A 27,319-nucleotide genomic window follows, 5' to 3' on the forward strand; every position below is an offset into this window, starting at 1 on the left:
AATTTTCATATGTCTATGTCTTATGTCGCCAAATAGAATATGACTCTATGAGGGCAAGATCTATGATTTTTCTCTTCCATATCCTTTTAAGAGCACCAGTATGTTGTTTATATACCTATTTAATCAATAGTAAGACTTGATTTCATAGGGTGCCACTTTCATGACCTTATTCAATGATCATTCTTCAGTACCTCGTGATTAGAGTTTCAGAGTCAAGTACATGTTGAGGAATGTGAACCTACGGCATAAGAGAAAGACACCCCCAAAATATCCAGTATTGAAGAGATAGGATCGTAGATTTTGAGCTAGAAAGGGCCCCAGAAGTTATCTAATTCAGGGGCAGCTAGGTGGTGCAGTGGATAGAACACTGGCCCTGGAGTCAGGAGGACCTGAGTTCAAATTAGGTCTCAGACACTTACTAGCTGTGTGACCTTGGGCAAATCACTTAACCCTGATTGCTCCCCCAAAAAATTATCTAATCCAACTGCCTCATTTTTTAAGATAAGACCAGTCAGTCAACAAGTATTTACTAAGCAGTTAAATATGTTCTAGGTACTGTGCTAAACACTCGGTATATAAAGAAAGGCGAAATGTACTTTCGCTGCCATCAGGGAGCTCACATTCTAATGGGAATATTGGAAAATTGTACCTCCTATGAGTATCAAAGAATGAAATACCTTCCACACTATAAATAAGGAAAAGGTTTTTTTAGAAATCACCTTCATTTTATCAGCGAGGAAACTGAGGCTGAGGGAGAGGAAACTATTTGTTCAATGTCACATAGCTAGTGAATAGCACAGGTTGAATTTGCCCCCAGAACCTCTGGCTCTAAGTCCAACACTCTTTCTCCTCACCACCCCTGTGATGTTTATACCCATCAAGAGACATCGAAGGGAAGGGCTAAAAATTGTTTGGTAGCACACCCCTTACCCTCTCTATCTGCACCGAGCAGTGTTTCTGACTGCCGAGGGGGGAGGAAATGAGAGAGGGAGAAAAAAAATAAGACACTCAGCAAACAGTAGGAAGGCCAAGAAAAATATTTAATCCAAACAATGAACATTGTCGTTTCCTCCCACAGTCTGCATTCTCAGTCATCTTCCACAGGCAGGCGGGAAGAGCCAAGAAATGCCGGCCGGCTGAGCTGCCCAGCTTGTGGAGGGGAGGGGGGGAGAGGGGCAGGACACACATGTTGAGGGCTTCCATGTAACATTACCATCACCATTTCTGGCATGACTTGTCCTCCTGTAAACTAAAATCAGACCAAAAGATTTAGAAGAGGATAGAAAGAAACAATAGGAAAGATTAAAGGGGAGCCCTCTTCTTTCTTTCCTAGGCCTAATTCAGCTCAGTTCCGTTCATCGAATATAAAGTATGCAGTTCCTATGGGAAGCATTCTTTGTCTTTCATCTCATCCACCTCCCAGCCATTAACAGCTGGACAGAAGATGCCATGGCTTTGGACACCCACCCCCCTTGTCAGGCATGGGCCTCCCGCACAGTAGCCAGCAGAGGGTCAAGTGGGCTCAGCAGCTGCCTCTATGAGGTATCGTGAATTCAATGAGTCGAGCACCTGAAAAGTTCCACCAACCTCAAACCAGTTGCCTCACTTCCTCACCGTGAGGGAGGTATTTCTTTGTGCCCAGAAGACCTCTCAATTAAATTCCTAGGAGGGATAATATCTAAGCCACTATCATCTAACCTTCAGGGAAAATAAGAGAATCTAAAAACAGGGATTCATGGGATCTTAGATCTCGAGCTGGAAGAATCCTCCGAGACCACCTATTCCAAGCCCCCTCACTTTAGAGACAAGGAAACTGAGTCACAGCGAGATGAAGCAACTTGCCCAGAGTCGAATAGGTAGCATACATCAATGCAGGATTTGAATACAGATCAGTCTTACTCCTGAACAAATGATTTTTCTCCTATACCAGGCTATGTCACCCTCAAGTGGAAGATGCTGAAACAAACTTAGTGAACTTCACAATTTTGCCAGGGGCTGTGCTTGTAGAGGACCCACAAGTTTCTACTTTGCCCAGAATTCTCCAATGCCTGCTTCTCCTTCTCCTCCTTCTCTTTCTCTTCTTCCTTCTCTTTTTGCTTCTCTTCCTCCTCCTCCTGCTCCTCTTCCTCCTCCTCCTGCTCTTCCTTCTCCTCCCCATGCTGACCTTTTTTCGACAAGGCCAAGCTGAATCTCTTTCATTCTTGCATCAAAGATAGACATGTCTATGTCCACAGAGTTCTGTCTCTCAATGGAGTGCGCTGCTTTGTACCTAGAGGACCTGGCATTTATCCATCATAGGTCATAGAATCACAGCATATCAGAGTTGAAAGGTTATTGGAGGTCATCTGGTCCAACGCATACCTGAATAGGAACAACTTCTACAACACTGCCCCCCCCATCGAAGTGGTCATACAGTATCCACACAAAGGCCTTCATTGTTTGAGAAGTCACTACCTTCTCAGGCAACCTATTCTACCCTTACTGCCAATTGTTAGGATATTTTTCAATCCAAAATCTGCCTCTCTACAACTTCAAATTCAACGAATACTTATTAAGAGCTTACTGTTTGCAAGGCAGCTAAATGGCACAGATCAGGGCCCTGATTTGTTCTGTGAAGTTTGGATTCAGTCAAAGGGCCTCACGAGCTCCTGGAGGGCCACATGTGGCCTTGAGGCTGCAGGTTCCCTACCACTGGTAGGGGATAAGAAGACAAAATAATACCTTCTCTTAATAATATATTCTACTGTCCTGAGGTCACCTAACTGCCTTATTAGCTAGCTCACATCTTAGCAGGTGATCTGTTAAGATGCAGGTTGCTGAGGCCACACTTTAATCCCGAATCCTGGTTCTAGTGCTCTTTGGTAACTAAATGCCTGTGCTTTAATATATGTTAAGAGCTAGGGGTCGCGGTGGATAGAGTGCTGGGCCTGGACTTTCCCTGAGTTCAAATCTGGCCTCAGACACTTACTAGCTGTGTGACCCTGGGCAAGTCACTTAACCCTATTTGCCTCAGTTTCCTTATCTGTCAAATGAGCTGGAGAAGGAGATAGCAAACCACTCTAGTATCTTTGACAAGAAAACCCCAAATAGGTTATGAAGAGTCTTATGTGACTGAAATGACTGAACAAGAACAAAGGATTTCCGTAAGGGCCCCATTGTCCTGCTGTTGAGTGTCTATTGGAGCTAGGAGGGAGTTCATCATTCTGGAGGTAAGACCTTAAGAGGGGCCTGGAGGAATAGTGATGCATCACTGGTGTTTAGAACACACAGTTTTCTTAAGGCCAGAATTTTTTTTTAAAACTTTTTTTTAATTAACTCAAATTTAAAACTATAACTAGAGTCCTAACTAGATTAAGCTGTAAGTTGAGGATATTCATTGGAGGAAGGGGGCAAGGTGGTTCAGAGCACAGTCCAACTTGAGGGCAGGAGGGGCATGTTCTGCGTGGAGCACAAAGGACACACTAAGATATGGAGGGTGTAGCAGTTTGGAGAACCATTCCACCATAAGTTCAATATTGTTGGGAGGAGGCAGTCTACCATCTAGAGAGTCACTGTGGAATGCCACAAGGTAAAGTGAAGGGCACATCCCTGTGCTAATCCCAATTCTGCCTCATACCTGTAGCACTAGATACTTGGGAGACTGAGGCTAGAGCATGGCTCTAGCTCAGGTTTGGAATTGCAATGCACCATGTTGGTTAGCAGTCTCCATAGAGCTTCGAATATGATGAGCCCCTTGGAATAGAGGATTCTCAGACTTCCTGAGAAAGGAAGAATGGGTCTAGATTGGAAACAAAGACATACGCACGCCATAAGCATGTCCAGAGGATATGCCAGATGTGCGGGTTACAGTGCCTCTTATTTTCTCCTAAGTTGAAGATAAGAACCAACGATAATTTCCAAATAGAATGTGCCCTATGATGAGCATAGGGATAGACGAGGGGCAGCATGCCATAGAGAATAGAAGTTCAGGCTCAGAATCAGGAAGACCTGCATTTAAATTCAAATAGCTGATTGACCCAGGGTAAGTCACTTAACTTCTCAATGCCCCTAAGAAACTCACTTACAAGATACAGAGTAGGTACCAGTCTGCTTTGGTGAAGAGTTTCCTGATTGAGAATTCCAGTAAAATATATATATACATACACACATATATGTATATATATGTATATATGTGTGTATGTGTATATATTCCATCATACATATGCATATACACATACATGTATACGTATGCATGCATATATACATATATATGTATATAACATGCATTCCAGAAAAACTCTTCAGACCAACTACCTCACTTGCTACCAAAAAAAACCACTAGAATTAATTAGAAAAATGACATTGCCTTGAATGACACTAATGAGATATTATCATATGTAAATTACTAACTCATGTCAGAAACAAAAGTATAATCATTGTCATATCATAGACATCAGTGCTACGAAAGTGTAGTTCACAGACCACCTAGAGAGCCTTGGGGGGGACTCCTGATGATCCCCAGACAACATGGTGATAACTGCTGCCATATGGCACTTTTAGGAGAATGGAGGTGCCATCATGAAATCAAACAGTAGGTTTTTATGACTCCCAAACTGTTGAGAATCCCTGGATCACAGGCCAAAAGCATTTATTTAGTGCTTTAAGGTTTTAAAAAGCATTTTCTTCCCAGCCATCTCTCACTTAAATCTAATTCACTTGCCCGTCATGGTATCACCTCCCTGATGTCATGGTCCTCTTCAGAAATGAAGGAAAAACGACAAACAATGAGATAGGTAGCATTCAGGCATGATTAGGACAGTGTGGAGTAGGGGATGAAAACCAGACTTAGAGTTAGGACGACCTGTGTTCTAATCTTGATCCCTGACACTTACACGTGGTCAAGTCAGTTAATCTCTGAGAGGCTCAGTTTCTTTATCTGTCAAATGGAGAAAATATATATCTCTAGTACTTACTTCACAGGGTTTTTTCATTTTTGTTTTTGTTTTGTTTTGGTGAGGCTCAGGTGGGCAGTAAGATGGTACAGTGAATAGAATACTGGACCTGGGATCAAGAAGACCTGAGTTCAAATTTGGCCTCAAACATTTACCAACTATATGACCCTGGGAAAGTCACTTAACCACTGTTTGCCTTAGTCTCCTTATCTGTGAAATGGGGATAATAATAGTACTTGCCTTCCAGGGTTGTGAGAATCAAAGATGATAACTGTGCATCACTTAGCACAGTGTCTGGCACCTAGTAGGTGCTATATAAGTGTTACCTATGATGATGATGAGATGAAGAGTATAAAGTGCCTTACAAACTTTAAAATGCTATACAAATGTCAATGGTCACTGTTATTGTCATCCTTATTATTATTAACCAGCTATGGCACTCTTCCCAAATTCCCTCAGTATGGATGCTGTTTGAGAAGAGTCCAAGGAAGGGGAGACTGGATCTACCTCAGGGGGAGCCCTTTCTCCTAAAATGTGGTCACCTGTGAAGTGATAGTACTTCTGCGTATGGATCTTTAGGATTTTGTTTCCTTTTGGTTGTTCAGGCTTCTGGTAAGATTTTTTTCATCAGCCCTTTACAAGTTAGGGATTTGGTTTGTGAATGTCAGTATGATTTTTGTTCAATGCCCCATGTAGGAACTCCTTCTATCCTTGCTGATTACAACCCATCTTTAACTTGCAGACTCAGAGAGCTGCCCAAGGCTTGAGCTGGGGTGTGGGTGGAGGGTAGGGGGCTTGCCTAGCTAGTAAATGTCAGAGTCAGGATTTGAACCTAGGTCTTCCGGAATCCAAATCCAAAGTATTTTATGTACTACAGCTTAATGTGAACATACAGTTCTGAGATGAGAATTCGAGAATAGAGTTTGCATATTGATATCCCAGCTGCTGCACACCTAGTCAGCATGACCAGCCCTGGCAGAATCTTGCCAATTTTTCACATGTTATCAGCAAACCCTGGGCAGCCAAAGTATAGCATGTACTTTATCTTTGTCCCTGGACAGGCTAATATGGGTGAGCTGCTGACATTTTCCACTTGAGTTTCTGTGCTAGGTGTTAGAGCCTCAGCTTCATGGATGTGTAGATGAGTGGGAGAATACATGGGTTGCATGAGTCTTTATTTGGAACAAAATGAAAGCGGCTGTTGAAAGGTTATTTTTGGCTGAAACACAAGTCACAGAGAGTCTCTTCATCTTCTTATTTTCCTCTGCTGCTGTGTTGGGGGAAGGTGTTTGTGATATTTTGGAATTTGTCAGATGCTAAGATAACCCAAATTACCCACACTGTTTTGAGGAGAGCCCTCCCTTTCCCCCAGTCTCATTCAAGGCACTTACTGCCCTGTTTCTGGGAGGCAGCATCTTGGAGTGGAAAGTACTCAAAGAACCCAAATCTCTGATCTCTTTACAGTGTGCACTATCTGGTGGCAAGTCACTTTAACCTCTCTGGGCCTCAGTTTCCCCATCTGTAAAGTGATGCAGAGTGGATTTTATGGCCTCTAAAATTCCTTAGAACTCTGCATGCATGCTTTGAGGCCTTCAGTTCTGGCTTTTGTACACCCAGTTTCCTTAACTCCAAGATTTAATCACTTCTTAAATTTTTTTTATTATTCTGAACTTCACAAACATCAATAAATATGGACATTTCCATATATGCAACAAAAAAATTAAAAATATATATTGTACATGAAACAATGTATATCTATTACATATAGCTTGCATTTTAAGAAGAATATATTAGATTTAACATATTCATTTCAAAGTTGCCCTGCTTATCTCTCTCCTGTTTTTTTTTTTGTACATTTTTCAAAATGTTTGATTGATCTTTTCATTCTTTTCTCTTTTCTGGGCATTACTATTGATAGTATATCAATACTATCTCTCCTCCCCATTTAAAAAAACAGAGCAAATAATTTATAACAAAAAAGCATAGTCAAGCAAAACAAATCAATATCTTGGTCACATCATCCATGTGTATACACATAATCACACACATGTACACATGCACATGCACATACTTGTATATACACATACATGTGTGTATACACACATGCATATACAGAGAGAGAGAGAGAGTCTCCTATCCCATCTCTCTGTCAGGCATTGGTCCTCTGGAGTTGTAGCTGGATATTGCAATGATCAGAGTTCTTAAGTTGTTTTTCTTTACAGTGCTGTAGTTATCACATAAATTGGTCTAGTTCTGCTAACTTCACTCTTCATCAGGTCATACAAACCTTCCCAGGTTTCCCTTAAACCATATATTTCATCGTTTCTTATGAAACAATAGCATTTCTTTAAATTCATACACCATGATTTTGTTGTCAATCAGAGAACAGGTATTTCTTAAGCACTGTAATGTGACAGACACTAGGCTAAATGTTGGGAGGGGGTACAAAGAAAGGCAAAAATAGTTCTTGCTCTCAAGAAGCTCATTTTCTAATGGAGGAGACAACATGGACATAACTATAGACATGCAGGATATAGATAGGATAAATTAGAGATAATTTCAGAGCGAAGGCACTCACAGTGTGGGAAAGGGGGCAGAGAGATAAAGATCTCCTGCACAAAGTGAACTTTAAGCTGAGTCTTGAGAAGTCAGGGAAGCCAGAAAGCCAAGGTGAGGTGAGAGAGTCTTCCAAGCATGGGGGACAGCCAGTGAAAAGGCAGGAAATGAAATGTCGTGCATGATGAACAGCAAGTCAGCCAATATGGCTACATCTTGGAGTATATAGAAGGATGTAAAGTGTGACAAGACTGGAAATATAGGAAGGGGTCATGTTATTAAAAACTGAGAATTTTATATTTATTTATTCCTGGAGGTAATAGGGAGCCACTGGAGTATATGTAGTAGATAAGTGACATGGCCAGACCTTTGCTTTAGATAAGTTTCTTTATCAGCTTAGTGAAAGATGGATTGGAGTGGGAAGAGACTTGAGGTAGGGCAAATAATGAGAAGGCTATTGCAATAATCCAAATGTGAGATGATCAAGGCTTGAACCAGTTAGTAGCTATGTGAGTGGAGATAAGGGAACCTATAGGAAATATATGAAGATAGAAATGATGAGATTTGACAACAGACTAGATATGTAGGGTGAATTTGAATAAGGAATTGAGGATGATACCTAATTTGTGAAGATTGGTGACTTCAACAGTAATAACAATGTTAGGGAAAGGAGAGGGTTTGAGAGAAAATATGACTTCTGTTTTGAGAATGTTGAGTTGGAGATGCCAATGCTGTATTCTTTTTGAGGTGTGCAAAAAAGTAGTTCATGGTATGAGCCTGGAACTCATTTAAGATATTAAAGATGGATATATAGATTAGGGAACCATCTGCAAAGAATAATAGTTAACTAGTTTTTGATGTTTTATTGTTTGTTTTATGGAGTCTTGGCAGTTGAGAAACCTATGAATCCCTTCTTAGAATAATTTTAATGTACAAAATAAAATAGATAAGATTGCTAAGGAAACCAATTCTATTGAAATAGTCATATGTATGTTCATATATATGTCCATATCTATATATTTGTTGAGATGCATAAGCATCTGAAACTCAACATCTTCAAAACAGAACTCATCTTTCCTCTCAAACCCCCTCCTTTTCTCAACTTTACTATTACTATGAATATATGTATATATTATATATGTATATATTTATATGTGTGTAAATATATATATGCATATTTACATACATATTTCATAGTAGTAAGAGTAAGAAGCCCTGATACAGAAGGAGAAGAGAAGAGAGTCTAGGATGGAGTCATAAGAGCACCCATGGTTAGTGGGCATGCTCTGGATGAAGAGTCCACAAAAAATCCTGAGGAAAGGCAAGACAGTAGGAAGAGAACCAGTAGAGAGCAACGTCACTCATACCTAGAGAGAAGATAATAACCAAGAGAAGAGGGTGATTGATGGTATCAAAGGCTGCAGAGAGGGAAAGAAGGATGAGGATTGATAAAAAGCCATTAGCTCTGGCAATTGAGAGGTCATTCACCAATTCATCCACATTCCTCTCCTATCAGTGTTAACAAGGACTGGGAAAGATATATCAGGAATGGGAGCAGCAATATTGTTTCCACCTCAATATATCTGATGTTTCCTTTGTGACACTTAGCAAATCACTTACCCTCTAGGCCTGTTTGCTTCTGTGTAAAATGAGTGGATTGGACTAGAGGGTTTCTAAAGTCATTCCCAGCTCCAAATCTATGGTTAGGACATGAAGTTAGTTTGGCCAGTGTCACATAGGGAAGCAAGTACCCCTTCACAATGTCAGAAGTGGTGGGTTTTCTTGGTGTTTTTTGTGATTTGTGGGAGAAGGGGAAGTAGAGAGTCTAAACTTAAGTGGAGAAAGGGAGTATGGAAACTCCCTACTGATGAAGATGGAGCCATACCTTTGTAAATAAACTTAAGTTTCCCTTGAAGAGAAGCAAGAGAAAGCGTATCCTTCCAGTATAAGAAGACCCACTTAATAGGCCTGGAATAATCTTGGGTGGCCTCAATGTTGTTGAGTTCCAATGTTATGGAACATTGTTCCCCAAGATTTTTTTTCTCTTCTCATCATAAGACCTGTATTCAAATCTCACTTCTGAGGTTTATTATCTGTTTGACCTTGAGCAAAAGCTTCCTGACTCTCAGTTTCCTGATCTGCAAAATGAGGGGGTCAGACAAGATGACTTCTCAGGTCCCTCCCAGATCTACATCTATGAACCTCTGATCCTCTTTAAGGGTGGTGTTGGAGATGGAAGCAGTTTTCTCGTTCTTAAGGCACAGTTAGGTCTGCCTCTTGACATTATCAATGCTTCCTGGCCTTCACTGGACCAATGACCTTTTCCAATAGGACAGTTTAGATCTTGGAGATAGAAGGAGAGATCTAGGATTTGATTTAAGATGAGAAGAGTAGTTCCACAATGCATCTGGATCAGCAGGTATCATGTAGTAGCTGGCAATACCAGGTGTGGAGGAGGCATGGAACAAGAAGAGGTAATATTCCTTCAAGACTTGCTTAGAGCTTAGACTAGTGGGAATGTCCTACCTATCTCTCTCTTTTATCATTTCCTCCCTCTCCAGTCCCATGCCACTACCACATTCCCTGTCTACACCACTCTCCTCCTACCTTAACAGATCTCCTATTCTTGGATTTTAGTCCTTGATATGTATTCCAAATAGTTTGCTAGCTTTGTATGCTCAATATTGGATGTACCACTGATGGAACTAGCAGCTTCTTTATGCCTTTTCATTATTCTTCATTTCAGCTTTTATCCAATGTGCTAAATATCTGGTTCTTTCAATACCTTAAAGATACCACTATAGTGCTCAACCTGTATATGGACTCAGACCCACTTCCCTTTCATAAGCTGCAAATGACCTTAGAAGCCATGTGGTCCATCCCTAATTTTACAGAGGAGGCAGCTAGGTGGCCCTAGTATAGTATTGTATAGTGTTGACCTTGGAGTCAGGGAGACGCGAGTTTGAGTCCTGTACGTTTATTAGCTTGCATTTCTCCCTCAAATTTATAGGTTGTACCCTGAAGGGATAGGATGATTCATCTATAATCCCATAAGCCATTTTATCTATCTCAGACTCAGGTTACTCTTCTGTAAAAAGTGGATAATGATAGCACCTATCTCACAGAGTTGTTGTATCAACTGCAATAACGTATGTGAATAATATATGTAAAGTGATTTGCAAACCAAAAATGCTATAAATGCTAGGTGCCATTGTTATATTGATACTCACAGAGGTTTTAAGTAATTTGTCAGATGTCATATACTTAGAAACCAACAGAATTGGCCTTCAACTCCAGGTCTTCTGTTTTAAATCCTTCTTTCTTTCTATGTGTCTTCCTTTCCAGTCACACTTCAAGCTTGATCCAAATTCATATGTGAAGGTCATCACTGGTAATACAGCAATTCAATCTACCTTCTCTCCCCCCTGACTTAGAAAGTTTTCCATCTCTCTTTAGATTACTAGTAATTTTGGTTCCTCCAAGGTTGGGGTGCTTTGTTATTGACAACCACCTCAGGTTACCAGGATAATATTAGCATCAAGGAGATAGACCTTTGTGTCTGGGAGCAATTTGGGACTGTTGAAAGACCTAATTATAACATCTAGTTTTTATATTTCAGCTTCAGAGACCACATACATTTCTAGCCAGTAATAGAGCTCTGAAGGACAGGGCCTGGATTTAAGTCTTGCAGAAAAAATGCCTTGACTAAACCAGAAAATACCCAGAGCACTGAATTCTGCTCTTGAACCATGATGTAACCCAATGCATTAGCAGAAGCTCAATAAATGCCTTTTATTAACCCTGAATGGTGGATTAAAGATAAAGAGAGAGTTCCAAAGCATGAAGGCTGTAGTTTTTCCACTCTCATAGTGGAACACTTCAGCTCCTACCTCCAACTTTGCAGGGGCTATCCGTTAACCACTGGTAGTGGAAGCACCCAGTTCAACAAAGGATATGTGTGATCACTTAAACTCATACCATCTCTAGGAGGATTTTCCCCAAACCCACAATATCTCAAGTGGAGAAGCCATCCAAATCAGGGCAGGCTACCCCCATGTATACACATTCCTCTGAGTTGCAGGGTCCAGGCCTGATTCTCTTTCTCATTTTCTCTCTGATGATGGAAATGAGATACAGAACCAACTCAGCCACCTGGCTTCAGGCTCCCTCTGCCTAAAAACAGCTGTTCTCTCCTTCAGACATGCACAGCTGTGGCTGGGGCCTGAATGCCCCAGCTCCAAGCTTACCTCCTTCTGCATGCTTAAACCTCAGGGCAGTCAAATGGTCAAACTAAAAGCTAAGTCCTTTGACCTTCAGTGGCATTTTCAGATTAGGCCATCAGTCAATTTCTAATGCATTAGAAAAAAAAAGCCACGAGGAAGGGGACGACTTTGTACCCCTTTACATTTTGATTTTGCTCATTCCTCATCATTTGATTGATATCAGTATTCATGTACCAGAGCTGAAACCTTCCTCCAATGCATGCCTAAGGAATGTGCATTCTGCCATAGAAATGGAAGTATGGTAGTCAAGTCACTTGATAGCAGTAGTGTATTGTGGAGTAAAAGGCAATAGATCAGGAATCAGAAGACTTAGGTTCAAATATCACCTCTGCTATGAATGCCCTGTGTGAATCTGAGCGAATTCCCTTCAATTTTGTGGGCCTCAGTTTCCTTATCTGTAAATGAGGGAATGGGACTGATCTCTAAACTCCTCATCTCATAATTTCATGATAGCATGAAAGGAAGTAAGGACTCAGTCACCAAGGAATGCAGGACAACTGAGTGGAGAGATTGGACTAGATAACCCCTAAATTTCCTTTCCAGTTTAAGTTCGGTAATCCTAAGAGAGTCTGAATTTTGCATTCCAAAGAGGGTCACAGGAGGGCTGAAACAGGCTGAATGATAAAAGCCTGTGAACTCTTCCAACACATGGGGTTAGGAAAATAAGAAGTAGGTCAAAGATCATTGATCAGGGGAGCAGAATGTTGAGTAGCACATATAGATAGGCATGCATTTCCACATGCATATGTGTGGACATATGTATATGTATGTGTTTATATTTTTACATACTTTTTTTTTCCAGCTGCTACAAAAACTTCATTGGGTGCCTGCACCACAGCTGCCTTGGAAAAAAAGAAAAAGCTTCTATTTGGCCAGACAGATGCAGCCTAAACAATACAAAGAAACAGATGTGACTGTGATTAGTCATCCAAAGGACTGATTGACTGTGAGGTTTTGTTGGGAGGTGACTTAGGGAAGGCAGAAGAAAACAGTAATCAAGCATTAGTCATGAATCAACTTTTTGATTAGATTAGCACCTTCTCCAGGCCTCCAACACTTCATAATAAGAGAAGCAGAGTCCTATCATGTGCCTTACCTTGAGAGAATTAGTCATCTTGGTAATAGAAGTTCCCTACTGTGCATCTATGACTACCCCCATGAAGCATAAGAGAAGAAGACATACGAAAGGGGAAAGAATGTGTGTTGCAGGGGGAGGAGAAGATGGGACATATCCACACATATCCAGTGAAATCCCCAGGAATTTTCATTTCAGGTTTTGTGTGTTTCTCTCTGTCCCTCTCTCTCTCTCTCTCTCTCTCTCTCTCTCTCTCTCTCTCTCTCTCTCTCTCTCTCTCTTTCCCTTTTTCTTAACTGACTTCCTTTTCAGTCTCTAGCACAGGTTCTCCATTCATGTTATATCCTTTATGAGTGCACTCCAAGGCTCCTCCTAGGTCCTCTTCTTTTGTCACTCTATAGTATATTGGTTGGTGGTTTCATCAGCTTCTAGGTTTGATCATCATCTCTATGCAGATTACTCCCACATCTATACCCTCTCCCTCCTTAGTGCCAATTTCATAGCACCAACTACTTGTTGGACATATTGAACTGGCTATCCCAAAGGCATCTCAAACTCAATATTGGCCTGTCTGTCAATCAATTTCTCTCTCTCTCTCTCTCTCTCTCTCTCTCTCTCTCTCTCTCTCTCTCCATTATGCTTTGCACTTTTATTATACTTGTGTGCCTAACACAAGAATCATTCATTTAACCAGGAGGTCACTTATTCAGCAACCTTAACTGTCAGGAACGCAGCTCAGAACCAGAAGGTCAAGGAGAGGGGGAGAAAAACAGTCCTTTGAGCAGCCAAAACAGATGTCATACACTATGGCTCATGTAGTTTCCTCATAGGAGAGCTCCTTCCAGGTCCTCACTCTGGCCTTTATCTACTCCTTTTTTAGACATGTTTCTGAGAAATGCTTTTATCTAATTTCCCACCCACAGCCTAATAGAAGCAATAAATTGGAAGGGTGGGGAGGCTGCTACACGCACTCATACTGACAGCAGCAAAAAGTCACAGCTGACAGTCTGTCAGTGAGGGAAGAAACAAAACACAAGGATAAAGAAAAAGAAAACATGGGAATTGTAAAGGCAAAAAAGAAGTCTGGGGCCATTCAGTGTAGGGGCAAAAAGCAAATCCTGAAGGCTTCATTATTGTCATGAGATTCTGGCTTTAGACTTCCCTCCCCCCTCCCTCCCCAGAAAAAAAGAGAGTGCATATGGGTTCACAGAGTTAGATTGTCTACATCTCCCCTTCAGGTTTATAGGGGTGTACTATAAAGGAGTATTCTCTAATGTCATTACCTGGAGCCTCATTTCAGCTTGTTTCTCTCCCCTTCTGTTAACCACCAGTCATTGGTGTTTTTACTTTTAACCAATTAACCTCAATTAGATTGAACTGTGAAGACATAGCAAAAACAGAACCATAAACATTTCCTCAGACACCTAAGGAAATACTCTCCCCCTAAACCTCTTCAGTCCCTGGGGATAGTGGGCTCAAATTTCAAGCAGTTTCTAAATAACATTTGCCCCACTAAGTGTATTTCCAAATATGGCATAGCTGCTGGATGAATCCCATCTTGATCACCCCCTGGCTGGGTCAGGCAGTTCATGGGCTACTCAACTCCTCACCATCTGGTTTCAGGCAAATCCCATCATGCACTCCTGATCCTGGGCTTGCCATGCTCACCCTCTGAGGCTCACAATGCAGACTTCACTATTTGTGAAGCGATACTCCTTCACTTAAAAACAAGGGGAAAAAAAAGTAGAAACAGGCACAACAATGATAGAAGGAAATAGTAGATTACGTGTTCTCAGATTCATGCCAGCCCTTACCTGGAGGCCCACAGCATCTTGTCCTCCTTATTCAATGCCAGCCAGTCAGCAAAGAGCCAGACTAAGAGATCCACTTTGGCTTTTGAGTATGCTTCAACCTCAGCTGTGCACCCATTTAAACGGGTTCCTCTTCACCACATGGGTAGAGGACCAGAAAAGAGTCCAAAAAACGTGTGCTCCAAAGTCCACTTTGGTGTATTGCATCAGCTAGCTCTGCTGCACGTGCTCATCAGTACTAGAATCATTGGCCAGGCCCTGCCTACCCCCCTCCACCCTGTTTTAAGATCATAGAATCACAGATTTAGAGCTGGATGGGACATTAGAAGTCCAAACTCTTCATTTTACAGTGAAAGAATCAGAGAAATTCAGGGACTTGTTAGAGTCACTGAAGAGGTAATAAGTAGGTGGCAGAATCAGGATTTGAATTTTGGTCTTCTTACTCCAAATTCAGTATGCTTTTCCTGTCTCTCCATAGCACTGTTTTTTACTTTGATGCTTTAAGTTATGATTCTGGATCATTGAAAGTTAAATTATGCTCCCCATGTTTTAATTTAAATCATAAGAATGTGTATAATCTATTTTTTCAAGAAAGATATCCAGAAAAATGACAAAAAGGAAAATTTTAGCTCTTGAAGAAGCAAGCTTCAGTTATCCAGATGGTAAATTTTCTGATGATGCCAGATAAATGAGGTGTTACTCTATATGTAAAAGGCTAGATGGTGAAACGAATATATTTGTTTATGGTGTAGGGGGGAAAATCCCTCCCTTGGAAGATCTGGGAATGCTTCCTTCTGGAAGAAGAATGCCTAAATTCATTTAGGCAATTTCAGCAAACATTATATCCCACATCCCAAGCCTGACACCTTTCAGTTGTTGAGACAAAAGCCCCTAGACTACATCCAGGCTTCAGAGGCTTTCAAGATTTTGGATCAATTAGTCATTTTCCCCCTCCTATTTTTTTTCCATTATAACTTTGGATACGAATCAAGTTTCCCCAGCACATGTTGCCATAGGCAACTCTGTTTGTTTAGGGTGGAGTGGTTGGTTTTGGCAGGTTGGGGGAGGAGCAATTAATTCTAATAGGTATAGAGTAAGATTAAATCCTGGTCTTTCCGCTGATTTCCCCATTTCTCTCTCTTCTTCCCTCCCTTTCCCTTCCTAGAAGACCTCACAGAGGCACAAAAGTAGTCTGTAAATCATTTAAGTCCTATAGGATTATGGAGCTGGAAAGGACCTTGGAGGTCACCTAGCCACGCTCCTTCCTTCCAGGCGGACCATGCTTAATGATTCCCAGATGAGAATCCATCCTCCTGAGGAGTAGATTCCACAGCTTCCCTTGGTTACCCATTGTAATATTTATCAGTCCTCGCTGTCAAGTTCCATTTTACAGATGTAAGAAAACCTAAAAAGCTCACGTCAGAGACAGTATACATGTATGGGGGGACAGTGTGTCTGTATTGTTTTTTTTTTTTAAATAGACATTCACGTGGAAAAGAAATCAGGGATGGATTTAGCTTTTCAATGAGTCAAGTAGAGTTGGGGAAGAAATAACAAGTGCAATGCTGAAAGTGGAAAGCCTACATCTGAACTTTTCTATCTTTTAGTATCTTCCTGGCCTCCTGTCTTTTGCATAGATGTTCCTCTAGGCATCTGAGATTGCCTCGAGTCTAATAAATCCTTATTTGGGTGGCTATAAAATAGAAATCCTGATTTCACCATCATTCTAGGGTCTGTAGGGACAGAACAGTAAGCCCCAAGTATCCAAACACTCACATTCTAGGCTATTTGTGTAATTCCCTGATTCACCTTTGGGGTGAAAAGAGGACTCAATCTTGCTTACCATTCTCGGTTGACATTGCTAAATGGCTGTTAAATAGATGTCATATTTCACCCCACAGGTAGCAGCAGCATGTCAGTGGTTAGCAAACTGGTGTGCAGCCTGCCTAGGATGTCTGCTACTTGGGGACCCCTTAGCATGTGATTTCTTTAAATAATGATGGGTAGAATTATAATTCCCTAAAACTTTAAACTGCAGAGTAGCTGCCACACTGCAATGGTTGAGGGAGCTTCATCACCAGGAACTCCCTTCCATGGTGTCAAATTCATATAAAAATGAGGTCACTATATAAATATGTGCTTCTGTAATATAATATACATATAATACAAAATAAATTAATCTAATGTATTTGATAGATCATCTTTTACTAGCAGCTGCTATAAGCCCTTGAAATGGGTGATATTATCCCAGTTGGACAAATGAAGAAACTGAGGCATAAATAAGGGAGGGGAAATGGTTTGCCCATAAAAATTCAGAATTAGAGTTGCAACTTGGGAGACACCGGTGTGTTATATAGTTGTAAACACGGATTATTAACCTGAGTTCCATGAATTTATTCTTAAAAATATTTATTCTTTAAAATATTTTATAACCATATTTCAATAGATGTAGTTTATTTTATATCTTTTGTATTCTTTGTATTTCATTTTACACATTTTAAAAAACATTATTTTTTGAAGAGATCCATAGGCTTCACCAGACTGCCAAAGAGGTCAAAGATACAAAAATGGTTAAGGATCCCTGCCCTAAGCAATTAACTTGAGAGGTTTTTAGAGGCTTTGCAGTAATTCATCAGTTTAGGATGGAGTGGAGCCAATGTTATTGAGTAGGTGGGCTGGCTGGTAAGTCCTCCAAGATGCTGTGGGACTGTATTTCTTGCCAGGGCTTTTACTCTTGAGATCCATGGCATTGGGCCACTGAGTTATTGTTTAACCACTTGTTGCTGTTCTTATCATGTGTTCCCTTTTGGGGTGAAACACTCCATTAACTCTGGTTTGGCCTGGGCCTGATTCCCATTTTGGTTCCTGCTAACTTGCAGCAGTAACAGGAGCAAATGGAAACTGTTTGGCTTGCTCTCCTGTTACCCTGTGGTTTCACCACTGTGTGCACAGGACTACTGCACATGTGTGAACATTTCTGCCCCAGGACCGGGGTCACCAAATGCAATGACAAGCTGCTCTGGGAGAGTCATCCTTTCGTGTTTACATAGTGTCTCTGGAATCTCCTAATCTCTCAGTACTAGTCTTCATCTGATCCAGCGGAAGTGATAGATGCCATCATCCTTGCTGGCTTGGAAGCAGAAGAAATGACCAATGATCCACCCCCTAAGCCTGACTGACAGCAAGTCAGTCAGTGGTAGGAGCTACAGGCAGAGCTTAGCGCTTTAGTATAGTCCCTGCAGGTTCCTTCTGGCTTCCCGATGGCATGAGACTTTGCTATTATTTGGGAAAATTAGGTGAAAATTCATATCCATCCCCTATGCCATCTTAGGGACCCTGTGGACAAACCAGTCTAGGACTAAGTAAAAAGGGGCCCTTCAGAAGATTGAAGACACTGGCCTGGCAAGATGTCATTGGCCTTGGTGCAGTGGTCCTGGAGTCATTAAAATAGTTCATCACCATTAGCGGATGCAGATGCCTGGCTTCTATGTAAGATTTGGCCCGTATTCTCTCCTGCCCCTGTTGGGGGTGGTGGTGCTTTGTTCTAGAAGAGTACCAGTGACATCTGCGATGATGTCTTGACTTGTGTGTGAATTGAGTTTAAGTGAAGCCGAGCCATGCAACGTGCACTCTCTGTAGGGATTCTCTAGGGGGAGTAGAACAAGAGCAGTGATGCCTGGGATGATACGTAGACGCTGACTTGTCCTTCTCCTCACCAGCCTTTTCAAGCTGATGGGTGGTGCGATACAATCAACAACCGAGCCTACTGTCAGTATGATGGCGGAGACTGCTGTTCTTCAACCCTCTCTTCCAGGAAGGTAGGTAAACACAGCTTGGGCAGGCGGCCCCAGGGGATAAGGGTAGATCTCACTGAAAGCACTGAGTTACTCTTGGACTAGTCCATCAGCCAAGCCAATTCGAGTTTTTGGCAGTACCTGATTTCCAGAAACAGCCTACTTATTTCCCTCAAATATCCCTCCTTTGTAGCACACACACACACACACACACACACACACACACATGCCTAATATGATCTTGGAACTAAGAGAAGCATCGAGTCCAGAACTAGAGAAGTGATATTTCCACTGTATTCTGTTCTGATCAGACCTCATCTAGAGTACAGTGTTCTGTTTTGGGTCTTACACTTTACAGAGGGCATTGATAAGCTAGGCAGTGTTCCAAGGAGAACAATCATAGTGTAGGATTCCCTTAACCATGCTATATGAAGATTATATAGGAACTGGGGATGCTGAATCTGGAGAGGAGAAGACTTAGGGGGCAGGGGAAGTACTGTGATAGCTGTGTTCAAGTACGTAAAGGGCTGCCATATGGATGAGGCATTAAGCCTTATTTTCCTGGGATTCGGAGAGCAGAAATAGGACCAATAAATGAGTGGAAGTTACAAAAATACAGATTTCAGTTTGACCCAAAGAAAAAAAAACTTCACAAAACTAGCATTATCCAACAGCAGGATGGGCCACTTTTGGAATTAGTGGGTTTCCCTTCAATCAAGGCTAGATGTCTGTTTGTAAGGTATGCTGTCATGGGGGCTCTTGTTCAGGTATGGGTGGGATTATTAGATGGCCTCTGAAGTCCCTTCCTCCTCTGATGTTGTGTCTCCTTAAATGGATTTTCTTTGAACTTTCAGGAGGAGGAAAGAACCCTGGGGGAAAGGGAGAATCTTGAGAGTTACAGGATTCAAGCTGAGGGTTTTTAGGATGATTTTGTGTTCTTATTCAGCTTTGTTTAGTCCCAGCAACAAAAGCAAAAGTCCCAATAGACCAGCCATCCACCACATCCATTCTCACTTAACACCACCTCCCCAAACCTCCATAGAATAAATGAGAAGAAAGGTTCATTTGTTGAGACAGCCATGAGGTGATATCTAATTTTTATTAAATGTCATAAGTAAATTATTCATTCAAGAGATCATTCCACAGACCATACGAGAAATCTCCCTAGGCCACACTTTGGGAATCGGTGATCTGAATGAACTGAGAGTGCTAAGGCTCTAAGAATAATGAAGAAGGTCATCACATGGGCTGAACAGGCTCTAATAGCCTTTTGTGTATGACATTGTGGAGGAGATTCTACCATTTCTGATCATAGGATCATGGATTTAAAGTTGGAAGGGAAGGCAGAGCCCATGTGGTGGAACATAAAAGGAAGAGAACAGGGAAGAAGATTTTTGGAAAATCTGCCCATTTGCAACTGGTCAAGGAAATCTTGCTTCATTCTTTGCACATGGGCCCACAACGAATTGCATACATAGTGTCAGTCCATACAATTTCCACATTCCTTTCAGTTAAAAAAGTCTATGCGTGTGTAACATTTAAAACACCCGGGAGCCTTCCCATCTCCCAAACTAGCTAAGTTTAGAAGGATCAATTTCCTATCACTTCCCACAAGCCTGAAGTGCAAGGTTGAAACTCACCCAGATTGGTCTCCACATTGAGGCTAAAGAAGACCTTGATGAAGGAGTCCACCTGACTGCCACTCCTCCTCCCCATGCTGTGTTCCTGAGGGATTCCTAGTCACCTCACCCAAGGAAGTAACAGGTCAGAGCCATTTGCCATTCATTTGTTTTCATCTCATAGTCCTACTGGTCATGGCTTTACTGCTACCTCATTTCAATACCTATGAATATAATTTCACATAAACCAGTACTCGAAAGAACCTTATTCCTCCTGGTGTACCATTTAATCCACTTGGCCCCAGGCATGTGATTTTCAGCTAGGAGTAGTACCCAAGCAACACTACCCGGCAAAGTCCCTGGATCAGTCTTCCTCAGGGCACTTGGATAATCATTGTGTTCATACTGTGAATAGATTTCTCTTGGTTATGGATTTGGCTATATTGGATTTGTTGGTCAAATACAAGGCAAGACCTCTGTGTGTGCTTTACATATTTCCCAGAGTACCTATGCACCCCATGCACCACGACTTCAGTAAATCATTGTAGGCAAATTGGCAAGAATCTGAAGGCACAGTTATTGGGGAAAGGGAAGTTTGGTGGAGGTGTAGGTAAGTTCTGGTCCACCTCTGAAAGTGGGGAGGCCTAGAAAGAAGGAATTTAGTCACATCTGAGATGATAGAGGAATGTCAGAGTTTTCCTAGGTCACTAAACTTTTCAATAAATCTTTAGAGCAAATAGGGCATATACATTTATCTGGGAAGGAACCAAAAATGGCACAATTTTCCTATAAAACTATCAAGACTCCTAAGACTGTAACAATACTTTGACTCCTGCCCTACTACTAGTACTAGTACTACCACCACCACCACTACTACTACTACTACTACTACTACTACCACCACTACCACCACTACCACTACTACCACTACCATTACTACTACTACTACCACCATCACCACTACCACCACTACCACTACCACCACTACCACTACCACTACCACCACCACCACCACTACTACTACTACCACTGCTATTACTACTAGTACTACTGATAATAGCAGACACTTGTACAGTACTATAAGATTGCCAAGTATTTTACACATATTATCCTCACTCCAACTCTGTGAGGTAGGTGTGACAACTACTCGATTTTTAAGATGAGGAAACTGAGTCTAAGGGAAGCTAACAGTGCTTAAGGTAAGATTTGAACTCAAATTTTCCTAAGTACAAGCTCAGTGCTCAAAAATACTCTATCACCTGGTGGCAATATGGTAAACGTCAGACGTCCCAAATTAGGAGTCAGAAAATGTGTATTGTAGCATAAACTCTGCCACTAATATATGGGACATTGGACAAGTTGCTTAACTTGTCTAATTCTGCTTCCTCATCTGTAAAATGAGTATTCTACCTACCTCATCATGATATAGTAGACTGAGAACTGGTCTGTCAGTCGGGAGATCTGGGTTCAAGTTGCATCTGACATGCTCTGGCTGTGTGACCCTTAGCAAGTCACTTAATGTCTCTGTGCCCCAGGTGACTCAAACAATGGTTCTTATCCATTTTGTATATCATGGACCCCTTTGGCAATCTAGTGAAACCCTCCTCAGAATAATATTTGCTTCCTTCATTCATAACTGCATGCTTGAAGGAAGTGCTAAATTTCAGTTAGAAGTTAGGGGAAACAAAGCCATACTATTTTTTCCCCTTCAAGGTTCACAGACCTCATGAAATCTGACCATGAAGTCAGAGATCCCAGGTTAAGAATCCCAATAGTAAACTATAAGCTAAAGGACTTTCTGGATCTCCATCAGTGGAATGGGTTTTATTATTGCAAATTTCTTACACCAGTGAAATCAAAGTTGATGTCAAGGAGGAAAAAAAAAGCTTACCTCCAAGGTCTTAGGGCATGAGACAATCAAATGAGACAATGAATATGAAGAATGTTAAAAACTTCCAAGTAGAAACAAGCAGGATGCTGTCAGAAAAACCTGGAAAGATTTACATGATAGATGCAAAGATGCAATATTGTATAGTGATCAACTGTGAATAACTGTAAATAGCTGTTCTCAGTAATACAATAATCCAAGAAAATACTAAAGGACTTACAATGAAAAAATTCTATCCATCTCCAGAGAAATAACAGAGTCTTAATGCAGATTGAAATATACTTTTTTTTTTAATTTTCTTTATTTTTCTTGGATTCTTTTTCCTCTGTTTTCTGTCACAATATGACTTACATGGGAAGAAAATGTTAAAAAACAAAACAAAACAGAAACTGCCTGTTCTGGCTATTTCATCTAGGTATAAGAAAAGACAGTAACAATGTGATAAAGATAAGTTTGGATGAATTGTGGGTAAAAGTGATCTTGAAATAAACAGTATGGGATTTAAAAAAACCCAAAACTTCCAAGTATTCTCTTAACCCCCAGGGTAACATAGTTTTCTCTCTATCTCCTATAGGTAATCCCATTTGCTGCCGACTGTGAGCAAGACGAATGCACCTGCCGGGATCCTAAAGCAGAGGAGAATCAATAAATGGGGCAAAAAGACACCGTTGCTGGCCCAAGAGTCTGTGAGCCAGAGGCGACCCCCTGGGGAAGTCCCTCTGGCTAAGGGGGGTGGGGTGGGCGAGGAAGGAAGTCTGAAGAAAAGAATCCTCTGGAGACAAAGACTGATGGAAGCAAGAAGTGCCTGGAGGAGCTCATAAAAAAACAAGGGGAGGGGGGAGAAGAAGAAGACGTCCTCTGAGAGAATGCCTCTAAGTGCCAAGCATGGCAAAAGACATTTGACTTATTGATAATCATCATCATCCTAAATTGTAAAAGGGGAGAACCTCATTCAAGTAACAGGATAACTACTCTTGATGGGTCAAGATCCCCCTATACCATGCTCTACTCTCATTCTCATCTTAGACACTCTCCTCTGTTTCTCCTCCCTTGCTCTCCACCCCACCCACACCCAACTTGTCAACTCAAACTCAACATCATGGAGGAGAAGCTGCCAGGGACTCTTTGTACCTTCTTATCATAAATGGTCTGCCACCTAGCCGGCTCTGTCTTCTCTAACCTGTCTTGCTTCCTTTCTTCTGCTGCATAGACTCCTTCAGCAGTAATGAATTTAGTCATGAACTCTTTACAAGTATTTAAGCAAAACTACGTAAATTACATAAATATATGAAACATATGATATATTTTTTGCTGTCTATTAAGGTAAAACAAATACCCTTTGTCACACACATGCTGCTGTGAAGTACATGTCCCAAAACAAATGCTAGGAGTCTAGGGGTAAGTGGATATAGCCCTTTCATCCTTCCTTGCTTGGTTGTAGGGTCTAGACAGGGAGTAAGAGACTGTGTTATAACCGTGATCCTGGTTATCCTTTGACAAGTTGGATTCAGGCCCTGGGAGCAGGGCTGAGCTACATAAACACTAGGTGAAAAACAACTGAGTGGGATTGAGACCAAGAAACCTAGATCAACCCCCCTTCCCGCCCATGTCTATTCAAACAGGGTAGGTTTTGCCCAGATGTTTCATGTCCCTAATATTGCGCCATCTAGAGGCAGCATGGTTTAGTGAATACAGAATTGACCTTGGAACCAAGAAGATCTGGGTTGAAATCCTACCTCTGACAAATAGTGGCTGTGTGAACCAGCCAAATCACTTACTCTCTCAATATTGTAGGCAATTCTCTGAGACTTTGAAATTGCAGAAAAGGTGCTGACCTGCCAAAGGGGGAGTTCCCTATATCAGTGAAATCTCAAGTTCAATCTCTATCCCAACCGTCCCTATAGAACCATGTAGGAAAACTAGAGTGTTCAGGCTTGCAAGAGCTCTATGTGACTTCGACCCTATTCCAGATATACATGTGAACCAGAAGAATTTTCAATCCTATCATCTTAAATACGAGGTTTGGGAAAACCTGATGAGACATAGACATTGGTATATAAGAATGAGAACTGAGACTAGATTGAAATCGAGGCTCATGGGGAAGTGAGAAATACTAGATGAGACAGCTTTCCCATTTCAAGGGGAAGGAAAATATCATTGGCTAAGATAGAGTCATATTTGTTCCTTCTTTCCAGGGCAGGTAGGGGATTAAAGTCCCTTGCTTTCAATGTCAAAACCTTACTAATATTTTCCAAATGCAATTATTCTATATTTAAGAAGCCTCCATCACGAGTTGGCAAGATGGCCAGTTAGATAAACTGAATGATTGAGGCTTCCAGAACATGTAAAAATCCTGCCTGGTTCATGGAATTCAGTGAAAAAAATTAGACTTTAGAAATTTTGTGATAGATTTCCTCCATATGTTGTTGTCTCATTTTTTTTTAAGCCCAGTACCCATTGGTCCCCTGTCTGGGGCCATGATCTCTCTATAGTCACGTTTTTCCTTTAAGTCCCCGACTTCAATGCCTGTAGAAGGAGATGTTAAAGGTATCACCTCTTGTTAGAACATTCCCCTACTTCTGACTCTAAGAGCACTCAGTTGACTTGGGTACCATCCAGGGGTTTTTTCAATCCCAAGGCTGACAGGGTAGGATAGAAATTGCCAATATGTATAACTTGAATATGAATCTCATTCAGTCACTTAGCAACAAATATTTCCTGAAGACCTTCTGAGTGTTCATTCATGTAGCCCTAAAAATTCACTCTCTTCTTATCATCCCTGCCCTCTGTTCTATGCCCTTGTCACATAAGACCTTTCCTCTGACCCAGAGGAGAATTTACTTTAAAAATATATATTGGAACTAACAGTGGAGGAAAAAGACAAGGATAAAGATGAAGAAAACCTGAAAATGTCACAGAGCAGGTCTATCAGCTTGAGGGTTAAAGGAGGCCCCAGCTGGGTGTAGGGATCGGGGTGGAGAGAGGGAGATGGAGGAAGAAATGAGTCAAGGTGACTCAATCCCTAAACCAAGCCTGGAAGCATACCCAGGGGGTTACTTTTGGCAGTTAGAGATGATACAGAGAGTCCAAAGGAAATTCAAATCAAACATTGCATGAAAAATCTGTGACCCATAGATACAGACACAGCTAACTAGAGAAGCACATGGAGTTAGGGTGACACTCTGTGGGGAGATAGGTGAATTTCAGCAATATGAGACCCGTAGTCTTTACTCTTAGCCATTTGGGCCCAATGGTTCAGTTTTAAAGGAAGTTAGCATAGTAATCTGCCTACCAATGGAGCAAATTTAAATATGTAAGTCCTTGCCTTACCCTCCCACACCCCCAAACTCCCAAAGATAGGTGTTTTGTGTTGGTATCTGGGTAAGCCTCTAGTAGGTACATGTTAATTCCTCTTTAGCACCTTGGACCACTAGCCATGGGAAAGCAAATACTAACTGGCTATAGGTTCATTTTGTACTAAATCCATTTTCCATTGAAAGCCTCGGGGTAAGAACAAAAAAAAAAGAGAAGAAGAAAAAGAAGAAGAAGAAGACAAAGAAGAAGGAAAGATGAACTCTGGGACTCTCTAGATCTCCTGAAGGAAATTGCTTTTTATTTTCCCACATGCTCTGATCACAATATACACACTTTGGCTCACTAACTCCCAAGCCCACTGTTTGTTTTATCACAGAAAGAGTAAATGGTCACCAACTGTCATATTAAACATTATTTTCAAAGTCAACATCTTTGACATACTTAAGAAGGCAAACGTTATTTTCAAAGTTAACATCTTTGATATACTCAAGAACACATCTTTGTGTCACAGTTTTAGCAGACTGATGAAGCCTATGGACACCTCTTCAGAAAAAAAAATTAAATGTATAAAATAAAATACATAGGATTATAATTGTTGTGGTTGTGAGAGATACTAAAGTGGTTTGCCATTTCCTTTTTCAGCTCATTTTTACTGATGAGGAAACTGAGGCAAAATAGGGTTAAATGACTTGCACAGGGGCACACAGCTAGTAAGCGTTTGAGGCCAGATTTGTACTCAGTAAGATGAGTCTTCCTAACTCCAGGCCCAGCATTCTATCCACTGTACCACCTAGCAGCCCATTATTTTGAAATAAAATTATCAGAATGGTTTAAAAAAAGTTCATGGGCCTCAGATGGTCCTAGAAGATGTAGCAAGAAAGGGATGAAGTGAGGGGGAGCAGTGGAGGGGGAGAAGTAAAAAAAAAAAGCAAAACAAACAAAAAAAAACTATAGCCTAATTTTGATAAACTTCCTTTTGTACACCTGAAGCCACAGAAAATTAAGCAAATACATTTCTGGCTCTGAAACAGACCTGGATTCCAAGGATGCTGGTAAGATTTTCTTAGAAAACAATAGAAAGAATGAGTTATTCTTCATTTTACAAATGACACTGGTAGAAAAATGGCTTTTATTGGGACATGAAGATGGGGAAGAATCCCAATTGTTTGGAAAAGCCTTTGGGCTTTCCTGCATTGTTGGAAGTTCAAGGCATAAGGTCAGAGAGCTATGGTAGCCATTAAGACTGCCCAAGCAGTCCTAAACAAGGATGAGAAGTCTGTTGTTCATACCAGCTTTTGTCTCTTCATAAAGTTGACAGTAAGCAGAGTTTTTCTTTTAGACTTCTTTATTTTTACACATTTTATTTTATGTGTAAATGGCTCCCTGCTGTGGCGGGAAGACAGGAGCACATATTTCTCACTTTCAGAAAATTAATACACTCACATATCATTTTCCCCTGGTTCCAGCTGGACCTGATCTAGCAGGTAGAAGAGTCCTCATTCAGTTCTAGCCTTTCAGAGATGACAACTTCCTTCAGGTCTTGTCTCCGAGGTCACAAGAACTTATCAATCAACCAATCATTAAACATTTATTAAGTGCTTACTATGTGCTAAGCACTGAGGATATAGAAATAGGAAAAAAGATAGTTTCTGCCCTTAAGAGGCTTACAATCTAATGGTTCAACTATCCAAATATCATCTGTACTATGACCAGAGATAGATCAAGAACTAGAATGCCCTGGTCATGGATTTCCCAGGGGACATTGATAGGTACTCTATCCTTGTCCACTCCTCACTCGAAAGTAAAGAATCTAATGGTCTGTCACAGGAAGGGCTCTGGTGGTTTACTCCTAGTTTCCCCTTGTTCTCTATACTCCCTAAGAGTCTTCATTAACCATTAACTAAGGGTGTGTTGGGATAATCCTAACACATCAGTTGTCCAGGACTGGTCAGATCTTTCATGGTGCTACATCTGACCAAAATGGTAGGAGAGAGGGAGGAAGAGAGAGAGAGAGAGAGAGAGAGAGAGAGAGAGAGAGAGAGAGAGA

At 41.2% G+C, this 27,319-nt stretch overlaps 1 protein-coding gene and 1 long non-coding RNA gene across 2 annotated transcripts in view; one reads left to right on the forward strand and one right to left on the reverse strand.

Annotated features, from left to right (window-relative positions):
• The window catches only part of PAPPA2 (pappalysin 2), a 326,265-nt gene extending 303,113 nt beyond the window's left edge, over positions 1-23,152 (forward strand). The window contains 2 exon segments of the mRNA XM_027868368.1: positions 18,376-18,474; positions 22,532-23,152. Of these exon segments, the coding sequence (XP_027724169.1) occupies positions 18,376-18,474; positions 22,532-22,606 (174 nt within the window). The 3' untranslated portion in view covers positions 22,607-23,152.
• On the reverse strand, positions 1,033-14,783 carry LOC114047664. Its single transcript, XR_003569646.1, has 3 exons — positions 14,660-14,783; positions 12,560-12,657; positions 1,033-1,249 (listed from the first exon to the last, which is right to left on the reverse strand). It is a non-coding gene; the product is annotated as an uncharacterized LOC114047664 (long non-coding RNA).
• Positions 23,153-27,319: the final 4,167 nt, after the last annotated feature.

The sequence above is a fragment of the Vombatus ursinus genome, unplaced genomic scaffold (assembly GCF_900497805.2).
Source record: "Vombatus ursinus unplaced genomic scaffold, bare-nosed wombat genome assembly UNPS02014789.1, whole genome shotgun sequence".
In the NCBI taxonomy this organism is placed as follows: domain Eukaryota; kingdom Metazoa; phylum Chordata; class Mammalia; order Diprotodontia; family Vombatidae; genus Vombatus; species Vombatus ursinus.